This window comes from Diadema antillarum, unplaced genomic scaffold (genome assembly GCF_040938485.1).
Source record: "Diadema antillarum isolate AM-2024a unplaced genomic scaffold, OU_Dant_1.0 seq00000379_RagTag, whole genome shotgun sequence".
In the NCBI taxonomy this organism is placed as follows: Eukaryota; Metazoa; Echinodermata; class Echinoidea; order Diadematoida; family Diadematidae; genus Diadema; species Diadema antillarum.
In genome coordinates this window covers 112,974-138,504 of record NW_027271378.1, presented here as the reverse complement: position 1 = coordinate 138,504, position 25,531 = coordinate 112,974, and the positions used below count along the sequence as shown (strand labels likewise).

Sequence of the window (25,531 nt, the reverse complement as noted above, 5' to 3'; positions counted from 1 at the left end):
ATCCCCGAATTTGTGTCCGGTAGAAGTTTGAGGATTTGAACCCCATTTTGGATTCGTCGGAGAAGTCGCCGAAAACTTGGCGGACACCCGAATGCCCGCGCATATGCACGGTGGCGGCGCTCACCATGTGGAATTTCGTTCGCACGTAAACTCAGTCAAAAAGAAATCAGTCCAGGTCTAGAACGACTTTGTGTGAATTAGGTAGCCCAATCAACTCTACTCTCTTCTATTGGCATTTTCCTTGTATGACATGATCAAAGAAAACGCACGTCTTCACGACTTCAATCAAGTTGGTGTAGAGAACATATTTGCTAAATCTCAGCTTTGCACTGATGACTGAACACTCCCGGTAAGTTCCTTGTGTACATTTCACACATCACGGAAACGTTTTGCCATGAACCCTGCCGATAACTGTGAGTTTATGATTACATGTGCAATTACTCTCACTTCAATATAATTTGCTGAGAGATTCGTGTCGTCGTGTGATTTGATATGGAGTGACTCGATATCAGCCACGTGGATTACAACAAAGCAGCATATGTTTTTTTAAGCTAGTCTCTTATTCAGTCTGTTTTATTTTTTTTTTGAAGTGTTAAAACTGATAGCAGCAAGCTTCAGTAACCCAATGTTCACTACGCCTAATCAGTGGAGTAATAATGTAGGGGATACCTCTTAACTTATTTCATGAAGACAACCTATCTCTTCTTGATGCCCTTAACGGGCCATATCCATTACCCTTATCATCAGTTTAAGCATAAGATCATTCATGAGGAGTGATAAGAGATGTAAAATGTGCAGATTTTTGGTCAGCATAACGTTAGATTACTCAGGGAAGGTCTTATGATAAAGAGAGGTACAATCATTGACGATGATTTGTAAAACAGTAATGTTGCTATCATGCTAGTTATCAACTGCTGTCTATGTCCTATATGCAGTTGCGACGAAAGACTACCACTACAGCTTTCCCGATATGTTGTTGTCCTGCCATGTGATAAATTTCCCATACTGCAAGGAGATCCATCATTGAGATTGTCTAGCTGTTGGGTACCCGACTCACCTTTCACGGTATCGGTAACCGATCACGGACGTTTGTACATACTGATTTATATCGATTTCACCAGAATCAACGAATCATTATAATTGGCCGCGATGGGCAAACTCGGCACATGCTTTAAATACAAGCAGCCTGAGTGATACCCATTTTGTATGTTAATCAGAGGTTATGGATCATTAGATGAGTTCAATTATCATTGTGGCAACAACAGCATCCTTGTTAATACTGTTCTTAATTATTCTCAAAAGCCTTTCTCGAAAACTGAACAGAAGGTGGTACAAATGAAACCATGGTTTAAACCAAGGACAAAAACCATGGAGCGCCAAGTGTCGCACGGAATATTTCGTTACGAAATTGGTCATTTCGTCGACAAAATGACCGTTTCGTTAACGAAATTATCATTTAACGAAAGTTAACGAAATTATCATGTGGGAGGGGTATCCCCCCTCCCACATGAGTACACCATATGTCCCCCCCCCAAAAAAAAAAAATACAACGGTACCCTCCGCAACGATATTTACTTTAAAAATAATGCATCAGTCCAAACACAATTTCAGGATATGAAACCATAACTAATTACCCATATCTTACAGATATTCCCATTTGATTTGCTTCAGTGGTCAAAGAGAAATGAGGATTTTTGAAGAGCATGTCAGAAATCCCTCCATGTCCGCCAAGTTCTGTCCATTGCATTCACACATTATAATGCAGGTCCAAGAGCATTCAAGTGGAAGTTGAAAGAATTAGATCCATGACCTGCTTTCCAACGATCCACATTTTTCTGTGACCACTTAACAACATTGACTGGGGATTTCTGCAAAATAAAGCTAAGATGTTATCTTCAAGATCCTGAAATAACATTCGGACACTTTAATCATTGGAAGTTATCAATGCGAAAAATTTTTTTTTTTTTTTTTTTTTTTTTGGGGGGGGGGCTATCACTGTATAGTCATGGCAGGAAGAAAGGAGCCAGTGGACGCAGCGTTCGTTCACTTTAAAGGGTGTGTACAGTTCTGGTTGAGTTGAGGATTTAGCTTTTAACGTTTTGCGAGATATTCAGAAACCACTCTATGTCAAAGAGCATGCCATTCTAAGGGGTATCAAAAGTTTATTTGGTGAAAATTGGTTTTGAAATGGCTGAGATATCTAAAAACAAGGTGAAACAAAGAGATCCTAATAAAAGGCGTGGCCTGTCGCCTTTTATTATTATCACGTTTTTGATATCTCAGCCATTTGAAAACCAATTTTCGTCAGCAGCATATAGTGGTAGAGTGTATGTTAATTAATGTCCTGTTGCTGTTTTTTTTTCTTTCTATTCACAACGATACGACTAGTAGAAAAATTATGGTCTATTTAAGAACAGCTCAATATTGTCGACGGAAATAAGCAGGTAATCGGTTTTGCACTAGCTGTTCCTTGTTTGTTCATGCTGTAGAATCATGTGAGGGAATTAAAAGTTAACAAAAGAAGAAGAAGAAGAAGAAGAAGAAGACAGCTACATTCCAGCCACTGCATAACCTTCAATCATTGTTTGGTGGAAAATGTATATTGAAGCTACCACGAACTGAAAAGGTAATACGTTCGTCCCCGAAAACAAAATATGCGGTTTATATTGTACCGTTATCAGCAAGTTTTATTAGATGGCGGGAAGGTTTTGATTGGTTGTTTTAGTGTATACAGGTGTGAGTAAGTGTGTGTGTGTGTGTGTGTGTGTGTGTGTAAAAAAAAAACCAACTCATTCGCTGATGAGAATGGCATTATACCATGTTTACGTTACTTCAGTTCCAGGTACACTTTAACTTCTTCGTGTCAATCGTGTCAATTGTGTAAGAAGAGCGAACATCTACTGTAATCCTGGATAAGTTACAAATCTAAGTACTCGTTAGAACATGAAAGCACACACAGTGAGAGGTTGGCATCTGATCTTCTTGATCATTGTTGGGATAAACGTTTATTTTCTGTCCAAAAGCCGAAGACAGAAGTATACTCCCTGCTTATGCACACCTCCACATCGAATAGACGTCGACGCAGGTGAAAGGAAGCTGGTGGCCACACCGGCCGCGCGAGAGAATGAGGATAGAAAAGCTTCGAAGTCTTTATCAAAGTATATGCTAGAGCCGATCGACAGTCACGATTTTTTAAACCTACACAATCCAAGAAATATATGTAGCACAAGTGATCATCATGGAGAACTCGAAGGGGTAGATATTGTCATTTTCGTGACATCTGCTCCTGCCAACTTCCATCGGCGGCAAATCATCCGAACGACTTTTGGAAACGGAAAACACTGGTTGCTATTCAACAAGACTGTAGTGAGAACAGTGTTTATGCTGGGCAGTACATCTAACCATACTGTGCAAAGGGAAATTGACCAGGAATATGATTTGTACATGGATATTGTGCAGGAGGACATGATTGATAGCTACCAAAACCTGACACGAAAGACGATCATGGGTTTGAAGTGGGTGACGAACCATTGCCGACAAGCCAAATTCACAATAAAAGCTGATGACGATGTAATATTGAATATGCCCCGGATCATCAACATGCTCTCAAAAGCTCCTTTACACAACTACACTGCGGGACATGCTTACGTCGATGCTGCAGTGATTCGAAACAAGCACGACAAATTTTACACTTCGAAAGAATTTTATCCCAATTCAACCTACCCACCTTACTTGACCGGAGCGGCTTATATCATGTCTACAGACCTGGTAGAGGCAACCTACCGGACCGCTGTTACCACCCCGCTCTTTCCTTGGGAAGATGTCTTTGTGGGTATGTGCTTACAGAAGATGGGGATCAAGATTAAGACCACCGGATATTTTATTTGTGTTCACGCAGAAAACAACTTCTGCTATTCTGGCAAAGAACAATGGAAATTATTTGCAGTATTTTATAATCTGTCCGAAAAACTCATGCTTCAGGCATGGCAAAGTCTGTCGCCATACAGTACTTTCACTGGAGAGATGGACTTAAATGAATTTAGTTTCAACTTGCTCGGTTGACATAAAGAAAGCAAAATATAAAGGAGTTTCTCTTGTTTCTGTGTTTTGTGCTGTTATTTTTGTTGCTGTCGTTTTAAATAAGTCCATCATGTTGGCGAATATCTATCTCGAATTTTTGACACAGCAGAGGTAAGGTTGGTCCTAACCCTCCCCACCCCATCCCCAAATGATAATGATATAGTAACTGTTAACTGTAGAACTGAGGTCAAAATGACTTCCATCCTTAAGCTCATATTGTTCAAGTGTCTGTCTGTCTCAACCAGTTTGATTTGATTTGATTTGATTCGATTGTTTCTGCATTATGTACGTGAGCCTATTATGTACACACATGTACACACGCACATTCTTCGTAGCACATTATAACTGCTTTCTTAGTAATCATATCATGTTTATGTGCATTTTTTTATTACAAAGTGTGAGTCGACACAATGAGTAACGGAGAAGGGCTACTCAGCTAAAGCGCATAGCTTGATCTGCTTGCAGCCCACATACTCATGTATGAAGAAAAAAATAGAATGGAAGAGTGACTTTGATAGAGATAGGATAGACGAAAGGGGAAAGGGACTGAGAAGCTCGTGACTGCTGAGGTTCATTCCATTTATTTTGCGAATATAAAAGGAATGAATGAACCTTGGTGAAAGCAGATAAGCCTATCCTTCCTCGAGGTTTACACAAAGGGTGCAACGAGGGATATTTTTAATTTTTTTTAATGCCTGGTCGTGGTCGGTCGCATATGGTTATGCCTTGTTAACTGAGATTGAGTGCGACAAATATTTATGCGAAGGAATTTATATACAGTATGCATTGACATGTCATAGGTTCATTTGCCACGCACGCCCTAAAATTCTGCTCAAAATCTGCTTGTGCCGGCTCGAATTTTGAGGCTTGAGTATACCAGAACCTACATTAACAAAATAATAATTCAAACAGTTCGCTACTTTTCTCTAATGATTACAGAGAGCGTCCTTCAGGTGCAATTTGAAATGTTGACACTTTCTTTTGCTTACCAATGACCTCATTAATGACTTTTAAAGTGACTGACATTAACGCTTCCATATACTGTAATGCATTCTGGGGGAACTTCTTATATTTGTGTCAGGTTTTTTCTTTCTAGAATCTATAATTATTAAAATTATCATTAAGAATGTTTTTTTTTGTTTATTGTCTTAATCTAACGAAAAAATGTTACTTGGAATTTTTGCTTTATTTTCTTACCAATTGTGGGGGTATGTCTGTCAAAAATAGAGAGAAATAAATCCCCAAACCCCCTTCAGACCTCCCTCAAAAAAAAAGAAGAAAGAATGCCACTTCAGTCTGCGAGCGATCGCAACGCCAGACGCTATTGTAATTATTCTTTTTCATATTTTTTCATTTATTTTTCACTTTTGTACTATAGGGACAAAAAAGAAAAGAAAAAAGAAAAGAGAATATTGTTGGGAAAAAAAATCGCACCCCCGGGCTCTGGCATCACTGATTTTATACATAAGTCTAGTGGGATTTCTGAAAAAGGGCTCTCTAAAGGGTGTTAGAGGCATTTTTGAGTAAAAGTTGGGAACCGGTCTCTTTTACCTAATTTGAGTATGCTGAATCCGAAAAATCCGGTTCCCAAGCGAAATTCATCGACCTTGACCGTCTAATTTGCATAAAACAAAATGGCTGCCCAGTCACAGAAATTGTCAATTTTAGAGACACGTTTTCTACAAAATTCTTTGCAAACGAGCGGGGAAAAATGATTTGAAATCTCTGTACATGGAATGCAATTAGCGATTTGAGGGATAAGCGTTTCTCAGGTGGTGAATATTTGTATTCATAATTATGCAAATCATTGCTGAAATATGCAAATATATAAATAAATAAATAAATAAATATATATATATGTATATATATATATATATATATATATAAGAACTGGAAGAGTGATTTTTACAGTTCTTTTTCTTGAGAGGCAAATTAAACATACTTAAGGTTTTGAGGGCTATTAAATGCAAATATTGTAATTGGTATATGCAAATCATATGTAGGCTTCATGAGTCTTATATACATGCAGTTCATCCATTAGCCTACATACCCCGGTCAGATCTTTTTTTTTAACTCCTCTAAAAAGGCACTGGTGGATTTTTTTTTTATTTCAAGTTAGTTTTTAAACAAAAGTGCGTGCGATAGGGCCATTTTTTTAAAATCTATAATAAATGATAATAAAATAATTTATGTATAAATGAAAGCAGTTTGTTAACCAATTAAAATATTTTGATGTTATATTCAACTATGATTTTGCCATATTAAAATCATGGAATGTTAGCGTGGGGAAGCTCAGCTAGGATGAATATTGATAAGTTATTTGTTACTCTAAAAAGAGTTTTAAGATGCATTTATGGATGTAATTTATATGCACATACTGATCCACTTTTCTTAGATAGTAAAATTGTAAAGATAGATGATTTGTATTCACTGAATTTAGTCATTTTGATGTATAATTTGGATAATTGTGTTTTGCCTGAAGTTTTGGAGTTGTTATGTAAGAAAAATAAATAAATAAATACATAGATATCCAACACGACAGAGTGATATGTTTCATATACCGAAAACTAGATTACGAATATTACAGAATACTTTTATTTACAATGACCCCAAATTATGGAATTCTTTAGATAGTGAATTACGACGAACTCCCTGTTGGTATTCATTCAAACGTAAGCTCAAAAATAAACTTCTTTTGCAATACTCTGTGATAATATGAATTTATATGATTTAGCAGATGATTTGAAATTATTTGCAATACTCTAGTGATAATATGAATTAATATGATTTATCAGTTGATTTGAAATTATTAATACTGATGTAGATTATTCGGCATGATTGTAGAACAGGTCTGCATGGTTTTATTTTTAATTAATTTCTTTCATATTTCTATCCTCTTGCAGCTGCAGATACCGTCATTAATACTGTCCCTATGACGGTCTTGTAGGTGATTTCTCCTCTTCTTCCTTCTCATTCTCTTCTCCTTGTTGTGTGTGTGTGTGTGTGTGTGTGTGTGTGTGTGTGTGTGAGTGTAATAACCTGTGTTTGATTTTCTTTCGGGGAACCTACTCCCACAAGCATCTGCTTCTATGTAGGTTCCCTCCACACACAAGTTTATTCACCAGTATACAAATGATGCACAGGACAGAGTGGATCGGTGAGAATTGGATGCGCGAGTTTAACTTTGGAACTGTTTAAACCCACGAGCGCAGTGAGTGGGTTTTAGACTGTTCCAAAGTTAAATGAGAGCATCCAATTCTCACTGATCCACGAAATAGGCCTGTGCATCATTTGTGTTACAAAATGGGCCCATAAATTCATGAAATGCAACCATTTTCCCATCATGTGTCTGGTACACCTACAACACTGTACAAGACTTGAGCCATGCGTTCGGATTTTACCGGACGCATGGCTCAGTGTGGATCAGTAAAAATCAGTGCATGACAATTGATCAATCAGATTGCAGAGATTCTAAAGCCCATCTTATTAATCATGAATGTACTCTTGAGAATGATTTCATTTGATTTTGTGCTATGTAAATGCTATTTGTAAATACTGAACTTATAACTTATAATTTATGTGTTACTTTACATTGTCATGGATGGATGTTGTAGACACAACACTATATGATTTGTGTGGAAACTTAATAAATGAAATGAAATGAAAAAATCCGGTTCTTATTCAAGTGAATGAACTTTAACACCAAATTTGCATAATACATACAAAATATTACCATAAATTTGTCATTTTCCAGTACATAGATAAACGTATAGAAGCAAAAATGAATTGATTAAAACTCTCAAATCTGTAGCATCAGCACAGAAATTATGTTTCACAGTGAATCTATTTTTTCAAGAGCATGGTAATCATAACACACAGTGTTATATTCATTATCATTAATATCGCAAACATTCGTCTATAAGTTGAAATGAGATATGTGGTTTTATTCTCTTTTTTCTTGAGGTATTTGTTTTTCTTTCACGTCGAAGAAAAACGCCTTTGATTTTATAACAAACATTACTGATGCCCCAATTGATAAACAAAATCATGTTGTAAGTCCGTTAGATAAAATAATGATATTTTTTAAAGACTGGAGAAGGATCCATTGGGAAGTAAGGCTTGTAGAATAGCCACGATCACACACTGGCAAAAGATCAAGAAAAAAAAAAGGCGCGGACAGATTGGCCAAATATCGAACAGTTGGATAAGATCGCGATCTTTAAGATCTCGACGTTTTGCAAGTGCATGTGACCTCAAACTTTCCGCGAAACTTCCCACTACAACTAGGGATATTTCATCCTATGCCATTACGGCCAAACTTCTCGATCTTTTGCTAGTGTGATCGGACAACAAAAGATCGCGTCTTAAACTTTCCGATCTTTTGCCAGTCTGACCGCGCCTTATTATGATAAACTTTAATAACGACGTTAGAATAGCAGTGATCAAGGGAGAAGAAAATGGATAAGAAAACATATCACACACATCTATCTAGATTGGATCTTTTTATACATCTGTTCCCCCCCCCCCCCCAAAAAAAAAAAAATACTCGGTCAACAGTTTAAACTCTGAAATTGCCTCGGTCAGTGCAATCTCACCTTCACCCCTTCCTGGTCCTTTTTTTTTTTTACTTTAAACATACGTGGATAACATGCCGCCAGTGATAACCACCAGGTATTGATGCATTTCAGTTTATTCTTAACTGGACGACACCACGCTCCTTTGTCTGTCTGACTTTTGCTAAAAAGGTAAATTATTCGGTCCCATTCCCCCCAAAATTGTACCGTTATAAATCTTAACCAGGCTTGTTTTGCACAAAAAGTGTTCTACCCATATCACCGACAAAAGTAAACTGAACGCTTGCGGAAGCAGTTCAACGACAATACTCCTGTATCCAAAAAAAAAAAAAAAAAAAAAAAAAAAACAGAAAGAAAGAAAATCCTGCTCACTGTGCCAGACCTGATCTTTCTTTACCAGTAGACAATGGGTGGGCACGTTTTGATTTGGCCTACAGCCTGTACTGATATCTCTAGCTCCAATCCTCCAAAGTTGCCTTGAGATTATTTCACGTGCATGCGAAAGCAATGCAGAACGTTTCGATGCAAATGTCACAAATCAGGGGCCTGTCTTATAAAGACTTGAGATAGAAATCAATCACAAGTTTCTTGTGAGTTGCAATGCAAGTTGCGATTGATTTGGGGACTTGTGATTGATTTGAAGGCTTTATAAGACGGAGCCCAGGCCTACGATGTACAGCAATGTGTGCATGTCAGCAACAATGTGATGATGCAAACCTTGCATGAATGTAGACTGATTCAGCTCGATTGAGAAATAGACCTTTCGACTCAGATTATGTTTCTTTGACAGCAAACATAAATTATGAATGTGTTAAAGGTCCTGTTTACCTTTGGGAGCAGTGATTTAAACAATATTTTTGTCAAGACATCACTTTTGATGCATATTATGTGTAGGTCAGTTGTATCACAAAACACTGTACCATATAAAATTTCTGCATAAAGCATAAAATGTAAGGAGATATCGCTATTTTTCTCATTAAACCATAACTGCAGACGGTTTAATCTGGAAACATTTTCATTATAAGTATTGTTCAAATTTTGTATATTAGTACTTAAAAATCTATTATACTGGTTCACATTTCTACATTGGTTGTTTCTATCCCTAACTCACATTTTAGAACTATTTTGAAGCCCTGATGCTGGGTATTTATTTCATCTGCAAATGGTAAATCAAGTGGTAAATTATGCATTTAATAACTTAGGTATATTACAAAGTCATTCTTCGGTTCTGTTTCAGAGATTCCAGGATTTTTCTTACAATTTATTTTTTTATTTTGGCTTGAGCTTAGTGACATGCAGAGTGGGTGAAGAGATAAATGAAAACAAAAAGACATTTTATGTTCTCAGATGAGATTTATGAAAGTTGCCACTTGATTTTACATTCACCTGCAGATTGAAAATAATTACATACCAACTTATCCAATGAATCCGACAAAGTACAGGGAAAGATACAGTGACCTTGCACTAATCTATAGAGCAATGGATAGTGATGTGATTGCCCGATAACTTATCCTTTTTGACACACTTTCATATATAGCAAGACTTTGTTTTGGTGGAATATATGCATCGAAAATGGGCAAATATTTGCATAATCTATTATGCAAATGAGATAATAGAGATGTGTTGTGTAAAAGATGCAGTTAATTCTTTTTATCTCGTTATCACCCCAGGAATCTTGAACAAGTCTTGATGTATAACAAAAAGTCGCCAGACATGGGTTTTTAGTTAGGGGCAGCTCCCCTTTATTGATTGATTTCAGTACTTAATTTACCTTAGACTCTGACGACACTATAATGTGCACCTTGTTTGCTCGATAACTTACCTGATTTTCAGTACGCCAAGGTACGTGTACAATTTGATAGCAAGACTTTGTTTTAGGGAAAATATGCGTAGAAATGGCCAATTATTATTTTGCGTAATTCATTATGCAAATCAGATTATTAATGTATTTCAAAGTTTTTTTTCTCTGTATCTCATTATTACATCACAACCAGGAAGGTCTTGGTATATATATATGATAACTAGTGTATATAATTATTCAGATTCATCTATATCGCGGCAATGTGTTGTAGAATCTCGAAGCCTGTCGCTTCTATAGCCTCTTGCATACCAATTTGCACACATAATTGCAAATATTGTTATTCATTTTTTTTCTGAATTGGTTGATTTCAGTACTTGATTTTCCTCTGATGACACCATGTACGCTTTCTTATAGACCGATACCTTATCTATTTTTCACACATGACGTCAAGGTACAGTTTGATAGCAAGACTTTGTTTAAGGGGAAAATATGTTGAGAAAATGGCCAAATATTTGCATAATTTATTATGCAAATGAGATGCGTGTGTTATCTTAATAGCTGAAGTTGGTTCTTGTATCTCTTTATCACACTTAGGATTCGTGAACCGGTCTTGATACAATGATTACTATATATCATCATGATTATGATTCAGATTTATATATTGCGGCAATACATTGTAGAATCTATAGTAGAAACCTGCCAGTCCTGGTATCCTCTTGTATGCCAATTTGCATATAGATATTTTGCATATGTATAATTCAGTTCTTTTGAATTTATTGAGATGCATTAGCATTGATAGCATTGATTGGGCTCTGACAACACCATGTACTTTTTGTTTGCCGGATAAAACAGAAGGGAATATAAGTACTATACATGTGCATAGTAATATGCTGTAATGCATTGCTGTATCAATGGCAACTCCTAATTTGCATATTTCATTTCTTAATTTGCATAAAAATCAATGTTATGAACAATATTGATGATCTAGCCACTGTCTTTGGCACCTTGATTACTGAAATTATTACTATTTCTGCATTTCTGTGGAGATTTTATGAAAATTTAATCATCGAAACACCTTAAAAAGCAATGGATTGTCGGCCATTTTGTTTATGCAAATTACATGATCTTAGACGGAATTTTTTAATTCAGCGTACTTGAATTATACAAAATAGACCGGTTCCCAACTTTAAACAAAAAATATTTAGTGTCAAAACGCACCCCCCTTGAAAAAAAGCTGGTGACTCCCCTGTGCCGTGTTTCCGTGATTAAAAATAAAATCGTCTTTCAATAATAGGATGTTTTCTTATAACATTCATGTTACGTTTTGTTTGTGTACCATAAGGATACTTCATGTCATTACAAATTATGATATTTTAAAATGTAAGTAAAGTGATCAGCAATCGCACTATGCAAAAGGCCAGATTTCAAATAATATTTAATCAGTAGTAGTAAAAATATTATCAATCAAATGTAGTGTTAAAGAAATTTGCCTGTAAGATATTATATAGTTTCTTATAAATATACTGTATAAAATTATTAAAAAGATGAAAAAAAAATTCTCATCCAAGCATCTTTTCTCGATTAATTATCTTATAAATATTTCTTCGGAAATAGGTTGCTGTTAATATGTGATAAAGGGCCTGTATATTACACAAAATATTCGATTTCCCAAAGTGGTGACACCTTATGCATTCCTTTGTATGGTGCAAAAGAAAAAAAAAATGGGGGGGGGGGGGCCGAGCCCCCGGTTCCGCCGGCCATGCATCAGTCTCACGAGTCTTTTGCTCATTGTGCGAAACGGAGTACCACTAGGCGTTTTCACATCCCGATGTTTCGAAATAGCGCGCTATTTTCTGACTTGGGAAATTGGAAAATATCTCGAGCTTGGAATTTTATCGGGCTGATGTGAAAACGCCTGTTAATGAGTATGCGCGTTCGAGCGATCAACCCACACGTCGATCTTGCTCGTTGTTCACGGTTGACACAAGAGGGCGTTTGTTATTTTTTGTCGGATTTGGCAGTTGCTGCCATGACGACGAAGGCGGCTCTTCCGCGGCGTCGGCGTACGCGTCTTGTATGTGTACGTACGTACATTGTACGTACGTTTGGATCATGTGTGTGTGTACGCTTTTCTTGTGTACACTATATACACACTGACTGGTTTTAGTGTACGTATGATTGTATTGATCATTCAAACTTGTCCAACTTGTGAAAACAAGATTTTAACAATTTCAAATCAAGTGGAGTGATAGAGTGACCATACCGGCGGGCCACTTTGGTAAGAAAACTGTGTAAGTTTCGTTCTGTTGCTGCATGCAAATACGATGCAAGACCCGAACAATCTGTGAAAGTTTTAATGTACTGCCGCTACATTTTGCAGCTCCTAGAATCCAACGCGACCTCTCTGCTACAGATTGCCCCGTAGTTTCGGCGGTGGTGTCTTGTCCGGGTCCGGGTGTGTTGCACACAGCAGCTGCTGCACTGCTGCACTGCATGCCGCACAAAATGTGTCCATCTTGTAGAATCTAGACCTCCTATTGTAGTAGCTCTACTACTAACTAGGCCTAGGGCCTACCCTATAATACCTAGATCTACACTACCATGCTACTACTAGTGTCGCTGTTTCTACACTACAGCTGTAGCTAACAATAGAAGTAGAACTTGTCTAACACTATTGACAGACAGTTAGGGCCTAGTTCATGAGTTCTCAGCTAGGTAATTTTACTGATAGATTCTCAATCTCAAGAAACCGTATGCTGCTGAGGCCTATTCTACTAACTATGCACTAGAGTAAATATAGTAGTAATGTCTGGCATGTTCTGTTATTTATCTAGAAAACCCTATTTTTCCTGACGTAAGGGTGGAATTGAGGAACTGCTTCGTCCACATAAAATCTATCAAAGTCTCTGTAGAACTGGAGGACAGTGAAAACACTTGTTATGTGGGTGGACAATGAAAGAATTAATGTTAGGGTCTCCTAAGATCTAGGCCGTAGAACTACAAATTTGCTTTTTAATGTTTTTTTTTTTTCAGTCGAGAATGAATCTGGACTGTGAATTGCAGTGTGTTTCTTACCGCAGTCCAGGTTTATAGGATCTTATTCTAAGTGAATATCTAACTAGCATTAAAGCTATCTTTCATAGACACAAATCATGGGCTGTACACATAACATAAAATTTAATGATGTTAGACTTTGTATCTAACTTGACTGACACAACAGAGAGTGTAAGTGGGTATGGGCACTGGTGAAGGGGATGCTCTGGTTGATAGGAAATTTGGGAAAAGTACACTAAATAAAGGCCATATCTTCAGTCCTAATGTTAGATTCATCATGAGAATTGCACCTACTGGAATTGGGAGTGCATTTCTGGGAGATACTGCCCAGCATTTTTAGTCAAATGGTTAAAGAAATAGAAGCTCAACAGCCCTTGATTTAGTGTGAACGACAACCCTGTCACAGCTAAATGCTGTAATCTGCAATCAGTTGTAGCCTGTGGGTTAGTAATACTAATATGCTGTCATGTAATGGTATTTATTGTGGTTCTCATAAAATTTTACATTTTGGCTGCATGATCGATTCAAATTGCATTGCACTGCACTGACTAGATAAGCTTGGATTTCTATACAATATGGCACTTCAAAAAACTATATTTTGCTTTCTACACTGCATGCTGCAAAGCAGCCAGCATAATCTTAATTATATTTGTAACTCACTGTTTTTTTTTTCTCTTGTCTCTATTCGTAATTCATAACAGGAACAAGAGAGACTGAATATACGTGTCTAGTGTACAATTGGATGCGTTCACACAACATGGCCGAGTGAGTCTAAGAGCAAAGGGGCGTCGCCATCTGACAGCTGCACAAAAACGTCAGGACACCAAACGGCACAATGTTTCCAGGCGGTCACATGCAACCCATGGCCAATCAACCACAGCTGCTGTCCTGGCTCCAAGAGCAACAGCGCCCTCGTCGACTACGCAGCATCATGGAAAAGGAGCGTAATAAACAGTTCCTCAAGCAAGCACAGGAAAAGGGCTATCTTGCTTCCCCCACAGAGGCTATGATTTTGACAGTAAGGAATACTTTGATACTCTATACACAGTTATGTAGATGCTCTACAGGTACCCTGTGGTCAGGTTTATCTTTGCAGTCTCTGAGGTCTCCTTGCCAGAGACTCCAACTCTCCTGTTTTCGACGGGAGATCTCCCGCTGAAAACCCATTTTTGCAAAATCTCCCGTTCTCCCGCTTATGATTTAATTTCTGCTGCCCTGGCTCTGTGTCTCCCGTTGGAAAGGATTTCTTACTTATTGCTATCGTATGTTGAAAAAATAAGCCTTAGATAGCACCAGAGAGCATCTAGAACCCTGGGAATTTCGCGCTTTGCACACATCAACTTGGAATCTCCCGTTTGCTAGGGGTTTCAGGCGGGAGAATCTCCAGATCAGAAGGTGCTTTGGGTTGGAGTCTCTGTCTTGCCCCCTGATGTTGTAGCCTTAACCCTAACCAGGCCAGGCTTTTTGGGGTGTTCTGTGGCCGAGGGGGGGGGGGGGGGGGGGGGGGTTTGATTCCAGCAACTGCGGTTGATTTAATCAGCCCCGGCCTATTTAGGGTTAAAATTATGTTATGATGTACAATCAAAATGTAATGTGCGTTAAACTGATACAGTGTTTCATTGTAATTGTTCAGTTCAAAATTTAAGTTAGCAAATGCATTACAAGTGTAATTCTCAAAGTTTTCCTGGGGAGAGGATGTACTGTATGCCTGTTGGTTTCTGGTACTGCACACAAATTCTTTCTTGGATGAATGTGGTCCTGCAAAAGGACCTACTCAGTTCACGTTCGATGTAGTCTGGTCTTTGATGGACAAGTACACTGGTTCTTTCCGGGTCCACATTCACTAAAGGAAGAATTATTGTGGGCACCAGAAACCAACTGAGCTAACTGTATCATTGATGATCAGTTTGGCTTATAATATGTAATTCATACATTGTTTATCTGGCCTGTTTTTAACTTTGTTTACAATTTCAGGTTTGAACCGAAAATGCATTGGAATTATTTCAAACCCATAAATTTTTGATTGTCTGCAGGCATGCCGAGAAAAGGACGGAAGCATTTATAACTTAGAAGATGTCCAGATGGTGCGACTCTGTGGGGTGCACCTCAGGGATGTGGGAGCCACTGGAGAATGCCTCAACCTGAGAGTGTGCAACCTGGCTTCAAACTACATCAAGAGCTTTGAGGGGCTGGCTGCATGCAGGCGTCTGGTCAAACTCGATCTCCATGGCAACCAGGTTTGTACTTCTCTTAAATTTTCCACAGACATAAAATAAGACCCTGCACCTCAAAACAAACAAAAAGTCGCCAGACATGAATTTTTAGTTAAGACCATATTCTGAAAGAACAGACTTTAAGCTTTAAAATGATGTATAACTCAAATCAAATGGACTCTCCTAACCTATCTAAATATTGGAAAGAAAGCACAAACTCAGGAAAAGTGTGAACTGAGAAAAGAGGCTCTGAAGTACAGTGTCTATTCAAGCGCTTAATCTTTACCAAACCGTGCTGGCTGTGCGATGAATGGGACAAAAAAACAGGAAGTAAACCACGAGAGTAATAACAATGAAGGGATTATCAGATTAAACTGAAATTAAGCATGCCTCATTAACACATTCTGTCCATAATTAATGCTAACTTTCAAAGCAGTAGCACTATCCTTTCAAAAGTTATTAGAGTTGAAAGTGGTGAGTGTGGACAAGGTTTTTCAGAAATGAAAAAGGGATTCTAAAGACACACCTAATCACACTATTCTACCAAAAATGTTCGAGATAAACTGCTAAAAAAAACACACTTTCTTGCCCGTTTTATGATACCAAATATTAGCATAATGTAAAAGAAGACCCGCTCTTTCAGAAAATATGAAAAAGTCAAGTTCGGCTAGGTTGACCCATTTCACTTATTTTCAGTCCTCATGCAAAATCAGTGTGTGCGCGACTTTATGTTCGTTTTGAGGTGCACGGTCACAAATACCACAACATTTGTCATACGTGTAATTTCTTTTTTTTTTTCCAAAGAATGCATTTATTGAAATTGATGAAGTAACATTTGTAAATTAATTAAAGCTATTCTCAGGGCACTATATTTAAAGAGATGAAGTATATCTGATTCCAATTCATGTGACTGTATCACATTCTACAATTAAAGAAACAATTGTTGATATTTTAGTGTTCTTTTCTTTTCTTATCTTGTGTTTGTGTTTTTTTAAACATCTTGTTATCCCTTTGTTCTGGTTTCAGATCAACCAGCTCCCAGATGAGAAATTCTGGTCAGGGATGAGAGAGCTGCGCATGTTGTATCTCCATAACAACAGCATCAGTCGGCTGGACTACTTGCAGGCCATGGGGGCAGCATCCAACCTTCAGGTCCTGACTCTGTACGACACCCCGATCAGTCTGAAGATGACCTACAGGCATCACGTTGTCAACAGGTAAAATGAGATGGAAACCCCTCGCAAGGCATTATTTATCAAATCCATCCAAAAATAATAATAATAATAATAAAAAACAGCAACACTATACAGCACTTCCCTGAGCGTAATAAGTGTCTGACCAACGACAAACTATCATCACCTGTAAACCCAGAAGGGCATGAATGTGGTCCTATATCCTAGAAATTAACAACCTATTCTGCTCTTTAGTGGCCGGCTTGTCATTGTAATGGGTCACCTAATGTCAGATTGAGGTAGAATGTACAAAGTAAGTCAACTTTGCAAGGTTGTGGCCCACTTGATGAGTTTCCAACCTTCAAACAAGCACACTTGATGATTGTTTTCTGCAATCAGAGTAATGAAGGGTTCACCTAAACTCACATTTAGGTGTTTAGAGTGTGGCAGTCAAATAACTTACTGAATGAATTTCATGAACGATTTTGATTGTGTGTAATGTACTCACTGCAATGCTGAGGGATTATTATGATCACACGTTTCAAAATCTGAATTTCATCTTTTGTTTTGTTATGTTCATGCAGTGTATGGTCGCTGAAGGCGCTAGACAACCATGTCATCTCAGATGAGGAAATCATTGAGGATGCCTTCTTTGGAGGTCACTTCAGCATGCTCCACTCGTCCTTCCATATGAATCTCGTCACACCTGACAAAAAGGTAGGCAATTTCTCATTTGTTACAAGAATATGCTGTAACAAAAATTCATTTCTCATTTCATACAAAAAAATAATGTTGCGGAATAGGATTCAAATTATTTGAGTATGTTTCTATTTGGTTTTATAGAAGACATGAAATGTTACAACTTTGTTTTTTTGTCTGCAAAATATTTTACATTTTCTGCCGGAAACAAACGAAGATTGCTACATTTTTCCTCATTTTGTAAATTATTAATTAAAGCAAAGAAGATAGATCAGTGCATGTCTGCAAAAACCACAGGATTTGTATCTCATAACAGCTGAAATCAAATTTACATTATCTAAAATGTCCCATTAAAGACCATTTTGGAAGTATCAACCCCAATATAACAAAATGGCTTCCTTCACTTTTTTGTCCCAAGTGATGTTACCCCATGATACTAATGATACAATTTCTTTGGCTGTATAGTTCTACAGCTATTTCTTCTGCTGTGATATTGTGTTGTTATTATCATATAATCTTTTATTGCTGAGGATAAAGGGCAAATCATAGTGTGGCAAAGATGCTTTTCCTGGTTCATTTGCAGTGATCTTCCTAAATGTATCAGTCCTTTCCACACCATCATCCACTTCTATTCTATTTATTTTTTACTCTTTACGTGCCATGTTTGCATGCCCACCTCAGTCAATGGCATGCCAAGTTCGTATATTCTGCTAAAACGCATAGATTTGACAGGCAGAATGTTTTCTGAAAGCTTGACTGTGTTGCTGTCTTAGAATAATGTGGCACGTAGAAGGTTTACACCATGGCACATAAAGTGTTAAATAATATACCCCTGTTTATTTCTGTGCATTGTCATTTTGCTTAGAGCAGTAGATAAGACTCTAGGTTTTAATTATTATTATTATTTTTTTTTTTGTGTGTGTGTATTCCCTTGGATTCCCTTCACAGGACAACTCCCTTGATGAAGAGCTGGCCCAGGTGCGGTCGGTGCTCCAGAAAGTCTCCCGCATCCAGGCCAAGCATTCCCCGGTCCTCATCATCCAGCGCTTCATCAGGGGATGGGTGACGCGCAGGAGGTTCCGAATCATGGCACGGACCAAGATCTGGTGAGTCCACGGATCTCCAGTTTCTCTTGAAATATACTGATTTACATGACCAGGGGGACGCTTTCATGAATGGATGCATTAAAGGGGACCTCCAGATGATTTTCAGACTTATACATTTGAACAACTATGAAGTAGTTATACAAAATGTAGACTTTTCAGAATTTATCGTGATTGGGAGGAGGAATAAGAATGTTTTCAAAATTAATAACAAATTGCAATGAACAAGGATGATGACATGGCAGCCTCACCATAAGAGTGCTTGAGTTGGGGCTCAATGAAGCAGAACAAAAGAAGAAGGCACACATAGGTTCTATACTGGTGAGTTAGTTGTTCAACAAGCGGTATTGTAATTGAATTACACTGCTACATTTCTCAAATATGTGAGGCTCCTATGTCATCAACACTGTTTAGTGTAATTTGTTTAAGATTTTCAGAGTATTGGTTTCTCTGCTCAAGGATCACAATGAATTCCTCAAATCTATACATGGAGCTGTCGTTTTATGTACCGGTACTACATGTGAAATTGTGAAAATTGTCTGGAATGCGCCTTTGAGTGTAGTGGTATAAAGGAATAGACCAAAAAATATGTTTCATGTGCTGAATGATAGAAGAAAGCTCTTGGTTTGGCCCCAGAACCAAAGTCATAATAATAATAATGATCATGATAATAATACAGTATTTCTATGTAGCACAATTCAACAGAGAAATAGCTAATGAAAGAGCTGTACAAACATAAAGTATAAAACATTTTTGCATATAAATAACAGTTACAGTGTATTTTTGGAATGTGTTGTGTACTTTGTGTACTTAGGGATCCTCTGCTGTTTGTAATTGGTGTGTGTGTGTGTGTGTGTGTGTGTTTTTATTTAAAGACTCAGTCAGTGTATCTCTATCCATTGGTACAGTAAGAGTGAAATAACTTTGAAATAAAAATGACGGATGAAATGAGATTCCACTCCCCAAGAAAAAGGTTGTACCTGACGAACATGGATGACATACAAAGCCACAGATCTGTAGAGATTTTATCAGCTCTTGCAACAGTTTATGGAGGCCTCTTACCATTATAGATGCAAGTCACCCGTTCAGCACCACATGAAGGGCATTGCTCTGTGATAATAAAAATACAGCCACATAGAATTGTAGGCCATTTGTTTTTATAGAAAGGATGTCCTTGATAAAGAAGTATGGAGAAAATGATAGAAAAAAAGGGTTTTCTATGTGAGTCCATAAAATGTGCAGATGGACTTGTATACACCACATACAAATGGCTCCCTTCATGGAAAGCTCAAGTGAAAAACAAAATCAAGCTCGAACGCAGCCCGAAGTGCTCTTCTGAAGTTTCAGTAAGATCCCAGAATGACCACAGAAGCAGATTCAGTTGTTATTCAAAAGACCTTACATGTAGAAGACTATAGTAGATATCCTTTTTTTTTTACTCAAATAGAGTGATGACAACTTCTTTAGTTACAAAAAAAAGCAAGTATGTAGTAATTCTGTATAAAGCAGAAGAAAAATGTAATTAGCATCCACCCATCACACAACATTATTTGCGTGTTCGTATGCAGGGCAGTGGTAACGATCCAGCGCTTCTGGCGTGATTGCAAAGGCCTCGAGTGGAAACCTGCTCCAAAGGATGCTGGGATCGTGGCTCCGCCCTCCACGGCCGTCCTGACAACTGTGGCTCGCAAGCTCTCGGCCTCCCCTCCCCAGACCCTCAAGACAAGTTCCCCGGGGGCGGCAATGAGCGCCTCCGTCACGGAGGGGTCCAGCACGGGGATGGACTACGACACGTACCTAAGGAACCGGAGACCTGGCTCCAAATCACCAAGTCTGGTGTCGGCAATGGCCATTGAGCGACCCCACCCTTTGGCAGAGGATGTGCAGCATGCAAGACTGGTTGAGGAACATGTATGTTTAATTTTCCAGTGAAGAGTGATTATTGAAGACTCATACACCCACTTCCCCACAAAAGAGTTAATGTGTACATGCACTGTATATCCATTAAGAAGATATGAATTCTAATGTCCTGTTTGACCCAAGTTATCACGTTTCTAGATTGAATGGAATGTAGACATACTTGTATGTCGTAATATATATTTTATTGTTTTATCGTTAGCTTTATAATCTGTTTGTGGTAGCATTGGAGGTGAACTCTTTGACTCCATAAACATTGCTCCAAATAAGCAATGAAATATATAGTTGCGAACACATCAAAGCAAAATAGATTACAATTTCCTTCAGGTTAAACCGTAGCCTGGCTCGTGAGATTGAATACGGACATTTTCTTTTATGTTAACCCTAAAGGGGCCGGGCTTTTTTGGCTATCCACAGACCGGGGGGGGGGGGGGAGATGGATCCCAGCCCCCCCCCCCCCCCCCCCCCCCCCCCGAGATCTCGGCCATCGGTGGTGCGATCGTGCTGAAATTTTGCATGCTTGAGACCCACTTCAAAATTTACAAGATTGTGTCATAAGATTTTTTGAAACAATCAATTTCTAATTTTAATTAATTAATTATGCAAATTAGGCTCAAGATCATATTTTGGCCTAATTAAAAGCATTGAGAGTCTAATTTTTGATGTGTAAATCTGTTTTAGCATGTTCAACAATTGTACATCACAACAACTTCCAAAACTCATTCCAATTCTTATGTATTTTATTGTTTTCAGAATTTCTTATGTATTTCCTTGTTTTTCAACTTTTGTTTTTTCTTTGTTTTCTCATTGGAAATTGTCACTGACCACTTTTCTACCATAATTAGCACAAAATTAATCAATGAAAGTGATTAATTGTAAAAACAATTAGGTTTTTATGACTCATGACAGAGCACCATTTTCCATAGGAAATGTACACAAAATCACAAAATTGTTCCCGTTTTGGGGCAACATTCCGTTACAAAAATGGGCTTGGCTTCGCAAAAGTATGCGCGGACGTTGCAAATTTGGTCTCAAAAGTTGCAGGAGACTTGAACGAAGAAAGTCAAGTAGCCTCGCAACGAGGCCTTCTCGCGTGACAGAATTATAGCGCGAAACGTCGAGGGGGGCGGATTCCGCCCGCCCCCCCCCCCGGCCCTTTTAGGGTTAGGCAAGTATTTACTTGTGTGGAAAAACAGCCTGTAAATAAGATTCTTTCAAAGGCTCATATCTTGGCTAAGCGTGTTCTCTCTTTGTTTTCTATCCGATCCTCACCACAGGAAACTTCTGGTTCTCCAACAAGAGCAGGGACTGGCACCCGAAGACAGACCACTTTTTTTGTCAAGTTGCTCCCCTCCGATGATGAATTGCCCTACGAAGATATCTTGCCGGAAAACGCAAGACCAGGACTTTTCCGCAGCATGGGTCAGGACTTCAAGAAGCCCTCAAAGCCGAAAGAGGTTAAAAAAGCAAAAAAGAAACATAGAACTGTTGGCTCAATGCTGGGCACCCTGTCAGACGGTGAACTGCAACGGAATCGGTCATCGGATGAAAACTCTGAGGACGAGGAGCTGTCCACCGTCAAGTTTCGACTCATGGGTTTGGTTCCAGCCTCTCACAAACTGGACCCCCTCCAGGATCTGCTGATATCTCGCCGAGAGGCTGGTAATGACGTCAGGACGGGGTTTCAGAAGTACTACACCCGGAAGGCAGCGACTGCCAAGCCCGTCCAGAAGCCCGTGCATAAAAAGCCGATGAACGCGGACCAAAAACTGTTTGCCAGGGCCCAAGGCACAATGGGTCTGTCCTGTCTGAAGGCAGTGCTGCAGGCCTATCGTGATAGAGAGAGCTCAGACGTGCAAGGGCTGAAGCGGGACAAGGTTGCAGCCATGCGGGAGCAACGCGCTGAGGGCAAGTTGAGGGCCAAGAATTTTCTGGACGAGAAGCGCCATGCGGCGCTGCGCAAACGTGATCGGGAGATCAGCAAGATAAGCAACGAGTACGAGAAACATGCCAGTAGGGAAGTGGAAGACATGGAGAGGCGCCGAGACGTCCGCACCAAGATGGTGGAGATGTCGAATCGCTCCCGCAAGGAGAACGATTTCAGCCATGACTTCAGCAGTCAGCACACGTCCATATCGAATGCCCTCTTGCGCCACGACAGACAAGCCCGCAACGAGAAGCTCAGTGTCAATAAGGTGGACTTTGTTCAGACCGAGCGTGAGCACGAGACGTCCCAGCGTAACCTGGTGAAGCGTTACCTCGAACACAGGCAGCTGATGCGCCAAGCGCAGGTCGCCGTGGAAAAAGCCGCCCTCGACACGCGCATGATACAGGAGGCCAACGACCGGCTGATGGAAGCGCGGGAAAACATCTCGAGGCAGAAGGAAAAGGCCAAGCAACTCCACGCCTTCTACCCGCTGCCAAAATGTGCCACTCACCCCGTCCTTCCCCCGGTGAAACGCGAAGGCAAGCCTGATCAATGGAACACACTTATCTCCATGTATGAAGGGAGAATAGGAAACCATCCTGCAATGATAGGAAGTACTTGATACTTATTCTTGAGGCTGTTATAGCTTATTATTAATAGAAATCGTGTGTAGGAAAATGTGCGCTGTTACGTCACTGGAAAAACTGATGACCCAAATGCTCTCAGGAAAATACGTGTTTGCTCATATGCCATTTGTTTAAAAACAACAGCAACAACAAAATCTTAATAGAAAATTATGAAGTAAGCAACTCTATACTAAAATATATTTTCATGTTACTGCACACATATGTATGATATATTGTATTCTTTGCCGTTCCAAAACAGTAGTTCTGAATATTGAAATTGTCTTCCGTGTCTAGATGACATGTGTATCCTGCGTTTGATACAAATATCGATATAATAGATATGTATGAAATATGCATTGGCGGGTGAGCTGGTTAAAACAAATTACGTTTTATAAGTTGCCATACCGTGTTTGCCCGATTATGAACATGGTGAATTGGAATACAATTCATTCGTAGCGTTGAAGATCATGTGCATCAATTATGTGGACACCCAGTACTTTATTTCAAATGTACCTTTTGGTTTTTATTTTCATTGTGCTGTTGATAAGAATTAACTTCGTCTGGATATATTAGTAAGTCTGTAACCTTGTGCAACACGTACACGTATGTACGTGTGTATTATGTATAGATATGTATTTCAGGATTGCTTCCATTTATGGGCTGAATAAATTACGTTGTAAGGTTCATGAGAACCACTGATGTACGTGTACGTTAGGTTTCATCATGTGATGGCAAATGCTTAGGATACATTTTCAACACATGAATACGTGGACATGTAAAATCATATCGCACAAATTACTGAAAAAACGACATCAATAACATTGAGAGTAACAAGGAGGGATATTCAAGTGTGCTATACATGTATGCATATATACACATTGTATGCTAAAATATTACTTGAATGATTTCTTACAATGTCGACATGAAATGCAACGTGCCTTAACTGTATTTAGGTCATCCAGTGTGCGTGTGCCGTGTTTCACAAAGAGAACTTCAATTTATCCAGTATTGTTTGACTGTGGAATGCCAGCAACAGTGATACACTGTATCTTACCGAGGTAAGATTTATTAGGTGATCGTATAGGAATTCGTTTTTATATTTTAAACAAATTTATTTTCATGTATTTAAATACAGCTGTATTTTAGGCGATGAGTGTTCTGCCTCTATTATGTGTTTGCTTGTGTAGGGGAAACTTTTTTTTTTTTTTTGTAATCAGCATCATAGTGCTGATGGCTGACGCATGAGTATGAAGCATGGACCATTTTTTCATTTTATACGCTTTTTGAATGTGCAATATTTTCAGAATTGTACAGTTATCATTGCATTGAGAGTGCTGGTGAGTATTTTTTTTTTTCTTAACGAAGTTTTGCATGCAAAATAAAGAAAACATGAAACAGCATCATTGCTTTTCCCTAATCATGATTTCTTGATGAGTTGCAGTGTTTGTTTAACATATGTGGCACTTAAATGAGGCAAGTATAATTTCTCACTCAGGTGCAATGTTTGACAATAAGTGGAATTCATATCTGCCATTTACTCTTTCAATAACTGATCAATAACTGATAGCTACAAACAAACAAACAAACAAACAAACAAACAAACAAACAAACAAACAAACAAACAAACACAACACTACTCTGACCACCTTGATACGTGTTGCATGTGCTTGTATAGGCCTACTTATTGAATACCTGAACAAATCGAATTATAGCTGAATAACACTGACGATTAATTATTCGATTTATTATACCTTGTACAATGACTAACACTAATACGAGACCAATCTATCAATGCCAAATATGGAATAATTACAGGGTATTATTAATGTACAGTGATGATCGCAGTCGAGGAAATAGCTTGAAGTCGTCTGAGATGTGTTTTAGGTTTGGATTAATGACGTCCAGAGAAATCGATGTGTGACGTGATAGTGGCGCTGGTTTCCGAAAGTTTGAGACTTTTGTATTCTATGTCCCGTCTCTCTTTTTTTTGTATGCTATGCAATCTTGCTGTAACCACAACTGATACTTGTATTACTACTGCAAATACAACATTAACGCTTCACCACTAACTGCAACATTGCTTTCAATCTTACTATCATAGCGTAATTATTGCTCTGAATGTCATTAGTATTATGCAATAGTAGATGTAGCATCAGTAGTAACAGCAGAATAAAACGATATACATTAGATATCATAATTTACACACTGATTTATTCAGAATTTCTAATACATAGTACTTATTCTTCACATTTCTGTCCGCGCGCAGATTCATTCAGCTTTCATCACACACACCATTACACACACGAAAACAAAACAAAAAAAAAAAACAAACACGATTACTGTGACTGACTTGGAAACACAGAAG

At 38.5% G+C, this 25,531-nt stretch overlaps 1 protein-coding gene across 1 annotated transcript; it reads left to right on the top strand.

Moving 5' to 3' along the window:
- Positions 1–14,147: 14,147 nt before the first annotated feature.
- LOC139731559 (uncharacterized) lies at positions 14,148–23,162 on the top strand. Its single transcript, XM_071642446.1, has 7 exons — positions 14,148–14,527; positions 15,543–15,746; positions 16,749–16,939; positions 17,479–17,611; positions 18,542–18,699; positions 20,265–20,607; positions 21,891–23,162. The coding sequence occupies exons 1-7, from the start codon at positions 14,345–14,347 to the stop codon at positions 23,160–23,162; spliced, it is 2,484 nt and encodes an 827-aa protein (XP_071498547.1). The 5' UTR covers positions 14,148–14,344.
- Positions 23,163–25,531: the final 2,369 nt, after the last annotated feature.

Bases quoted from the DNA above. Each gene is read 5' to 3' on its own strand.
- LOC139731559 (XM_071642446.1), top strand. From the start codon at position 14,345: ATGTTTCCAGGCGGTCACATGCAACCCATGGCCAATCAACCACAGCTG. The intron at 16,940-17,478 runs GTAAAATGAGAT...ATGTTCATGCAG, and splicing joins AGGCATCACGTTGTCAACAG to TGTATGGTCGCTGAAGGCGC. The intron at 17,612-18,541 runs GTAGGCAATTTC...TTCCCTTCACAG, and splicing joins TCGTCACACCTGACAAAAAG to GACAACTCCCTTGATGAAGA.